At 44.9% G+C, this 9,075-nt stretch overlaps 1 protein-coding gene and 1 long non-coding RNA gene across 2 annotated transcripts in view; both read right to left on the reverse strand.

The window, feature by feature from the left end:
* The window catches only part of hpgd (15-hydroxyprostaglandin dehydrogenase), a 36,654-nt gene extending 35,258 nt beyond the window's left edge, over positions 1-1,396 (reverse strand). Inside the window, exons 1-2 of the mRNA XM_053419150.1 lie at positions 1,030-1,396; positions 208-331 (exon numbers count right to left, since the gene is read on the reverse strand). Coding sequence (XP_053275125.1) covers positions 208-331; positions 1,030-1,122 — 217 coding nt within the window. The 5' untranslated portion in view covers positions 1,123-1,396. The remainder of the gene's footprint in view (positions 1-207; positions 332-1,029) is intronic.
* Positions 1,397-7,010: 5,614 nt separating this feature from the next.
* On the reverse strand, positions 7,011-8,162 carry LOC128437117 (uncharacterized). Its single transcript, XR_008338168.1, has 3 exons — positions 8,065-8,162; positions 7,861-7,932; positions 7,011-7,784 (listed from the first exon to the last, which is right to left on the reverse strand). It is a non-coding gene; the product is annotated as an uncharacterized LOC128437117 (long non-coding RNA).
* Between the last annotated feature and the right edge of the window lie 913 nt (positions 8,163-9,075).

The following is a 9,075-nucleotide window of genomic DNA, read 5'->3' on the forward strand; positions in this document are numbered from 1 at the left end:
TGCTGAACCCTGAATGGCCCCCATAGAATAACAAAGTGCTTGGAATAGATCCACTGTATGAATGTGTGTGTGAATGGGTGAATGTAAAACTGTACTGTAAAGCCCTTTGAGTGGTCATCAAGACTAGAAAAGCGCTATATAAATACAAAACCATCAACCAACCAACCAGTCATTTAACTCTTTTTCAAGTCCCATAGGCACTCTTACCTTTCAGTGAATCTCCATCAGACACATCACACTGAATAAAGGTGCAGTTGCCCTCTCCAAACTCTGCATCCAGATGTGTCTTGCACTCTTCACCACAGATCTTGTTCAGATCGACCACAGTTACCTGGAGGATAAAACTCACATTTTTTAATTCACCTGCAGCTGTACGCTGAATGAGTATAGGTTCTAACAATTGTCTTCATCTCTGCAGAACTTAGTGCTACAGCACAGAGGAGAGAGCCCTGCTTACGCATATCACCTGCTGTGGTTTGACAAGTGTTGAATAGCACATAAGGAACACAATACAAGAATAATGACATGGTCATGTTTGTGCTTTGCCACAATTAGCCTGCTATCAAAGAGTGTGAACGAAGCTCTAAAAAGCTAAGTTGTCTCCCTTAAAAACCTGTTTGGTTTGCCTGTGATATATATATATACTTTTTTTTTCTTATATAATAGTTTGTATAATTTCCAAATAACTCCTTGGTCTCATTCTAAAACATTAGTAAAACTCAATGGATTCAGTTCTTGAAGGCCTTAAAAAACATAAAAGCAGGTCAGCAGCCGAGCTGACATGGCTGGATTACTATTAGAACAAATGCGGTGATGCAGTAAAAATAACACACAGGAAATATGATTAAATGTAATATGTAAAGTTAAAACAGGCAACAGTAATGTTGTTCAAGAGCTGAACAGAGCTCGTAATGACGAACCTGGTTTAAACAAACAGGCAGTAAAGTTAAAGCACCATTCGTTAAACTTTATAAAGTCAGAGGATTAAAATGGAGAGTTGTAAGGTTATTTAGACGCTGTGGTACTGACCTTGGCTAAGCTGTGTAGCAGTGATTGGACCACGGCTCTGCCGATGCCCTGAGCCCCCCCTGTCACAAGAGCCACCTTGCCTTGAAGAGACATGATCCCAGCACAGCAGCAGCAAACCCCCTAACAGTTTGTCTTTCTCCTTCTCCTTCTCCGTCACACTTTACCTCTCCTGCTGCTCTCTCTCTCTGTGCTTCACTCACTCACTTACTCCGACTTTCCCTCTCTCTGTCTTCTTGCTCAGTCCTCCTATGTGTGTTTATGTACCTATCTTCTCTATGTGACACAATCAGACTTTCTCACCCCTCACTGTATTTTCATTCTCTTTACTGGGCTGATTTCCCTCCCTCTTCACTCCGAGAGAGCGAGAGAGAGAGAGAGAGAGAGAGAGAGAGAGAGAGAGAGAGAGAGAGAGAGAGAGAGAGAGAGAGAGAGAGAGAGAGAGAGAGAGAGAGAGAGAGAGAGAGACAGACAGCGAGAGAGAGAGAGAATCAAAGGTTAGGTAAACTGTGGGATAATAATTACAGATTGTTATAGCTGCCCTCCTGCCTTCACCTCATCTCTGAAATCTATCTGTGTTGACCTGACACGAAAGGAACTTGGATGCTTGCTTCATAAGAAGTTGTCAATCTCTCATTCTTCTCTTCAACACACCAATGTAAGATTTTAATGTGTTTTCTGTGTGACTACTGTTACACAACATGTTCAGTGATACATTTGACTAGGAGTCAGGTCTCTGCATGTTGTTTTCACACTGTGCTGAAATAAATGGAAACAACAGCAGCTAACTGGTGACTTAACATGGTCATATCTCTCCTTGAGATTCCTAAAAATAATACAGAATAAACATGGGAAAAGCTAAAACAAAAAGAAAAAACTACTTTTTGTACTCTTCACTTCCCTCCTCCCTTCCTTCCCCCCTCCTCCTTATCTTACTTCCTTCCTTCAAGGATGACCTGGCTATGCTCAGCACTATCACCCATCATTACTTGAAGTGGAGTGGGGGCCTCTTCATTGCAGAAGAGGGACGTCCTGTTCCAGGTAAGCCTCAGCTTTTGAACCAAACCAAAGTTCAGGAGGCGAATGCAACAAGAACTGTGGAGGAGATATTCGGATCTCACTCCCCTGTGCTTGTACATGCTGTAACTTGGGGAACAGACAGGAAAAATCATTCTAGACTCCTCACATCCTGGATGTAAATGGTTTAGCCTCTCCCCTTCAAAACATACTACAGAATAGAAACCAGAATAGCCAGAAACAAGATTATCTTTCCACATGGCATTACACTCAGTCTCATTCTATGTCTGTGCGTCTGTACAGTCTCTCTCAAATGGACCTGCAATCATTTGTGTATAAAAGAGATTTTACTGTACATATTCAAGTACATTGTGTAGCAGCTTGTCCAGTAGTAAGTGAAATTCAAATCAAACCCACTTATCGTTGAAAAGATTAGCTTGTAGCAAACGTTGGTTAGATATTGTCTTTTTGCTGTCTTTATGACTTTCCTATCTCTCTCTAATGCTATGTTTAGGTTGGAAATGATCTAAGCGTTATCAAGATGACATTTTCGGAGTTATGTCATCCATGAGATCAGACACGGGGCAGAAAATGACCCAAACTAACTGAGGGCTTGTTAGGAGATCAGCATGAAAAGTTTTTTTTTTGTGCCTAAAACATGCAAAAATAATGACTGGAAAATTATCATTATCTCCGTGATAGGCCTGCTTGTTAGATCAGAGTGCTGTGAGCTACAGTGATCTGTACAGAGCTCCAGATCTTATAAAGACTGTGGCAGGGTTTATAATTAAATTGCAATTCATAACATAAGGCAGGCCGCTCTGTTAATGAGTTAGATTTTTCATGAATATGGTCTGATATGCATTTAGGGTTTCAGCATGGGAATGGATGTCAGCTGACAGAGGAGCAGAATGATGGTTTTAGATGGAAAATGTGTCACATGCTCTGTTACATGCCTTGTTGTGTCTTCTTTATGCTCTCTCTCTGCTCTGTGTGGGCTCAATCACCAGTTGAGGCCATGGTGGTTAAGAGGCTGGGAGTAGCAGACAGACACCCAAGTGGGCCAGGGGGCAGCTTATAAACTGTGTGTGTTGTGGATGTTGTGATCTCCTCTGCTCGAGTCATGTGTGCTGCAGTTGGTAGCATGAACAGAAAAACTGCTGTTTGTCAGTGTCACTTTTCTTTTTAGAAAGAAGTTTTCAGTCATTTGTTAATAAATTACTATTTCGGATTATTCATCCATTGCCAATTACTCTTCTCCTTGGGTTATATATATTGTTACTCCCCGCATCCCCTGAACGTAACAAATGGGAGCTCTTCCGGGATAGAAAGAGCTGACTGGGTAAGTGGAGGTGGTTGGGAGGGTACCTTCACCTGTACCAGAGGATCAATCAGCGCAGGTGGGACACACACATGGGAGAGACTTATGACAGACTGAGCTGAAAACCTGGACAACAGCAGAAAGTGCTGGCATCTTAAGTTAAGTTTGTTGAAGTTATGTTTGCACTGTGTGATATTAATAAAAGATACTAAAAAGCAACACATTTGTCTCTGGTTGTGTTTGGGAGACATACTGTAGTTGTGATTTGTGAATATGGGCTATACAAATCAAATTTGATTGATTGATTGATTGATAGTTTTATTCCACAGTGGCAGCCAACGCGTGGCTCCACGCAGCCAGAGATGAAGACCTGCAGGCTGAGATGGCACTGGTACGGATGGCAGAGAACTATTGGCTGTGTACTTGGAGCAGGCAGCAGAGAACAAATGGCAGCTGGAGGCTCTCAAGAGGTAGGCAGAGAGGAAAACAGCGCTGATGGAGCATCTGCTGGCCCAGTCGGGGCCTGCTCCTGTTCCTCTGTGCTCCCTGATAAGGCAGACACCCCTACTCCTGCCTCTGTCAGTGGCCCTTTGTCAGTGTTGAGGCCAATGCCCCCTGCTCCCTCTCCTGTCGGTGGCCCTTCGTTGGTGGTGAAGCCGACGCCACCTGTTCCTGGTTCCACGCCTCCTCGCTAAGCTGAGGCCAGCGGTCCGGCCTGCGGAGACGCCCTACGTGCGGCGACACCTGCCTGCTGCACCCCGGGAGAGCCTCAGCATGCGGACTGGCTTCCCCTCCTGGCCTGAATTTGATGATGGGGTTATGTGGAGGACCTGGACCATAGGATCAATCAGCGCAGGTGAGAGCTGTTAGCTGATTGATCCTCTGGTACAAAAGGCAGCAGCATAGCTGCCTCACAGAGACACATAAAGACTGAGATTGACACACAGAGAGCCACACAGAGAGACAGAGCTGAAAAGCAGAGACACCAGCAGGAAGTGCTAGCGTATTTTGAGTTACAGTTTGTGAATCTTAAAATGAATACAACTATACTGAAACCTGAATGGTGTGTCTCTTGCTGCTGTGGTGAGAGCTCTGTGGCATGGTCAACTGCCACAAATCTTATCTCCAAGACCCTTAAACACACACTGTAGTCCCTGGGTGTTTCCCACTTAGTGTCTAGCGCTTACAATCCATAGTCACAAGGTGCACTTGAACGATGGCATCAGACTCTGAAGTGTGTGCTACGAAAGCAGTGTGGCTGAGGGGTAGAGCGGTAGTCCTCCAACCTGAAGGTCGGCAGTTCGATCCCCAATCTTCCCTGTCTGCATGCTGAAGTGTCCTTGGGGGAGATGCTGAACCCCAAATTGCCCCTCATAGAACGAACAAAAAAAAGTGCTGCTAATAGATGCACTGTATGAATGTGTGTGTGAATGGGTGAATGTAAAATTGTACTGTAAAGAGCTCTGAGTGGTCATCAAGACTAGAACAGCGCTATATAAATACAAAACCATTTACCATTTTACCATTTATGACACCGGGAAAGACTGGGATGAGGGTTGGCCTTTTTTATTTTCTTGCCACTTTTGATTCAAAGCAAGAATCCCTTGGGTTTAGTCCTTCTAAACATTTGGTGACAAAGTGCGTGGCCCATTAAAAGGGTTAAAGAAGAAGTTGCTCTCTGGGTCTTTGCACAAGACTGACAAGGTGAAGTTTGTTTCGCTGTGTCTGGAGCTCTTACAGCTTGTGTCCATGTGGACAGGGGAATTCTTTCCTCCTCCCAGAACAGCAAGAAGAGAAGGTTTGATAAGACAGCCGTTGAGCGACAATTCAAGCTTTGTGATAAAGTGCTAGTTCTGTTGCCAATGCCTGTCATGGTTTTGTCTTTTGATTGTTTAGTTTTTAGAGTGTTTTCAGTTAGTACTAGAACCTCGTTGTGTTTCATGTATATCCTTGTGTTTATGTTTGTATGTGTTGTTGTTTCTGTGTCTTTGGTTTTCCCACTCCCTGTGTTCTATTTCCTGTTTTATTTTGTAGGCCCTGCTCCTAGTGTGTTTTCTTTCTTCACTTCCTGTTCAATCACCCCTGCCTTCCCTGTGTGTGTATATAAGCCTCTGTGCTTCCCTTTGTCCTTGTCGGTTCATTGTAATAAAGGGGACATATTATGAAAATTCCACTTTTGTAGTGCTTCTACACGTTAATTTGGGTATCTGGCATGTCTACTGTCCCAAAAACTCTGGAAAAAAACAACTCCCCCGATTAGTTGTGGTTCCTCTATGTCAGAAACGATACGCTAGATGGCGTCGAATGGGATTACGATATGTCATAGTCTTGCTACATGGCCTTGGAACACCTCCCACCATCATCTCACCGGCTCCGGGGAGAGACAGCGCCGACGGAGCCGGGCCAGTGGAGCCCGGGCTGACACTGCCGACACTGTGCATTAGGGTGAAGCTCGGATCCTGCGGAAAGGGTCACCTCTAAACGTTGACTCAACAGTGTGGAAGGATCCTGCTGCTGCACAAGCTCCAGCTCCCACTGCTCCCACTGAGGGGCTGCACTGGGGAGCTGGGCAGGCTCTGGCCCACCTGACTCTGGTTCAAAAAGATATGGTTGCCTGGTGATGGTGCAGGACAGGCTCAAGGACTACCTCACCCCTCCAGCCCTATCCACTAACCCTTACCTGGGAATCCGCCTGGCTTTTGGAGAACCCTGCAGCTTCCGTCAGGTTTCTGCTCTGGGTGGCAAACGTCGGAGAGGCAGCGTCCACAGCAAGAACCCCACGTCTCTACAGCCTGCTCCTCTACAGCCAGGCACCAGCAATCCATCCTGGCTAGGCGTCAGCCTCCTCCAGTCCTGGCTGGGCCGCAGTCTCCTCCGGTGTCGGGGGTCCCGGCAGGCGCCACTCAAGGCCTGCGATGGAGAGTCCCGGCAGACGCCACTCCAGTTCCTGCGTCGGGGGTGTCGGCAGGCACTACTCTAGTCCCTGTTCCTCGCCAAAGGGTCACAGCAGATACCAATCCATTTCCGGCGTCGGGGGTCTCGGCAGGCGCCTCTCCAGTCTCTGTCCTGCACCGGAGGGTCCCGGCAGACGCCACTCCTGTTCTGGCGTCAATGTTTGACAATGCGTCTGGGGTTCGGATATCTTTTGTTTGAAGCAATATATTGTTGAGCAGATAACCATTGGGTGTGGCTGTGGAATGCGTAGATCTTGTTGCCTACCAGGTTGAGACTGCTCTTTGTAGTGGGGTTCTTGCAGTTGATCTCTTTTCATATTTGTATTAAGTGAGTATATTGACATTTGAGGTGAGTTCGAAGAATGTGTGTGTCAAGACACTACATTGTCAGTGTCGGTGAGTATGGTGCATTGAAAGAGAGTTGTTTACTCATTGCTGGGCAAACTAGTACTGAGACAAAAAAGAGGGTCAAGGGTTCTGGCTTATTCTCCAGTGTGAGTGTGGAGCTGCAGTTGTATTTAAATGTGATGCAGTCAAATTATACACATTATAAACCCAGAATATAGTGCTGAAAGGGTTTTTCTATCAATTATCTAGGAAAATAAGACTTGTCCTTGCAAGAATATGCAAGGTGTAGGAGGAAATCAGGTTGCTAAACATCATCATTATCACACAAGTCTGTGGAAAAGACAACAATCCAAAGAGAATCTAATAAGGTGAAATATTAGACCTGGTTCCTTTTCTCATCCTCATTTACATCAGCACCAGAGGCAGGACCATTGTCCATGTGAGACCTGTGTCTTCTCAGCACTTAGCAAGCTTAGTTTTGAGTGTGCCATGTTCTTGTTCCACATCTCCACCAGTGGCTTGGTGACCACACTTACAGTTTGTTTTGAGGCAGGAAATACTTCAACCCATTTTTACCACATGGCGACCATCACTCAGCAGTGAGATTTACGTTATGATGGTGATAGCTCTATGAAGTACATCAGCAGATGTTGAAAAGATCGTACAGGCGGTGGGTGTGCTGCCTGGCTGGTTACAGCCACTGGCCTGCCAACATTGTGTTTGCTGCAGATAACACATGCCTGACAGTATTTCTGAGCATAGGTGGAGAAACCTTTCGTAAACCAATGTTCTTTGATCATAGATAGCAAATCCCCATTTTAGATGTGATCTTTACCGTGACCAACTTTGCATAATGAGGGAAGAAATATTTTGGCAAACAGGGTTTGTTGTCAGGACCATACCACACACCAGTTCAGAACATACACCAGAGGTCTTGAATAGGGAGATCTCAGGAGGAGTGACAGTGGACTGTACTGCAGAGAGAGAGGAAATATCAGAAGTGTTAATAGCGTCTGTGTATCAAAAAGAGGGAAGTGACATGTCAGATGTAAGTGTGACAGCCTGTTGTTTGAAAGAGGAAGTGGTAGGCGAACCGCAGCTTTAGCAGCAGCATTTCCCTGAAACACAACATCCGTATTACCTCTATGTGCCATACATTTGCATACAGCAACAGTCACTAGCCAATTTACATACTTCTCTGCTGTTTGGGCTGAGAGGTGATGAAGAAGGGTAAGGATAGAGAACTCGAGAGAAGAATGTCGTTATCTGAACAAACAGAAAAACCAACACAGTTAGTACCAGAGGACCCATCTACATACAGAGTCAAGTCAGAGTTAGAAAGAGGTTCGTCAGACAGGTCAGTTCATGGTGAACACTGGACTTGAACTTAAGCAATACCGTTGTGTTCTTCCCTGTCGTCCCCCAAAAAACATTGGATAAGTCTACAACCGAAAAGCACGGTTGGAGAACTTTTCGATCAAATGCTCTTAGACTAGGTGAATAAATTACGTCAGGCGTAGTTGTGGGTAGCCAATCAGTGGTAGACTTGCATGATCTGACCAATGGGCATAAGTCGTGCCACTGGTCATCATGGGACATAGAAAGCAAGACGTGAGGGCTGGAATTTGAGAAGCTAGGCAGTGCCATCTGCTGGTCGGTGAGTGAGATGGCAGCTGCACTTCTGGAACCAGACCCAAAAATGTTGCACACATTCAGAGAATCTTCGGGAAAAGGCAATAACAGAGATTCATAAACGTGATCTGGTGTGTCTGTCACATTTGAGGTGCAATGCACTGATATACAAATAGCTGCTCATGTGTGGTTTGTGACGTGAGGAAAGGAGATGAGGAATTGTGCGTAACCGCCACTTGATCAGGGGAGGATACCAAATACAGGGAGACAACAAAAAATCATGTTCAAACCTTATGGGATGTTTGTCAAATTCAACCGTGCATGGGAGAGGTTTTGTAAAATTTTCCTTTGTTGAGCCTTGATAGAAAATAAAGCGACCACTCATTTTAAGAGATGTGGGCAAATCGGACATCCTGACCACAGAATAAACTGCACCAGAGTTGACCATGAAATTTTGTTTGTGAACGTCAACACACAGTTCGAGTTGGAGCATTTTCTTAAAATCATCCTTTATTCAACGTTATGTGTGTGTGCGGTTTGTACAGCAAGCTGTTCTTCATTCTTTGATTATCATTGTACAGTGTAATCATTGTACAGTGTAATCATGAAAATTCCTTTAAATGTCAAACGGAAAGTAATTGTGATAATCATTTGATTTTCTGTTCTCCTGATGTGACCATGGTTAAATTCTTGTGTAGAATGCCTATGCTTGCAAAAATACCGGAAGGGAAAACAGGTTTTCAAATACGTCACTACTGACACACGTTAAAGAGGAGA

This window comes from Pleuronectes platessa, chromosome 3 (genome assembly GCF_947347685.1).
Source record: "Pleuronectes platessa chromosome 3, fPlePla1.1, whole genome shotgun sequence".
Classification (NCBI taxonomy): Eukaryota; Metazoa; Chordata; class Actinopteri; order Pleuronectiformes; family Pleuronectidae; genus Pleuronectes; species Pleuronectes platessa.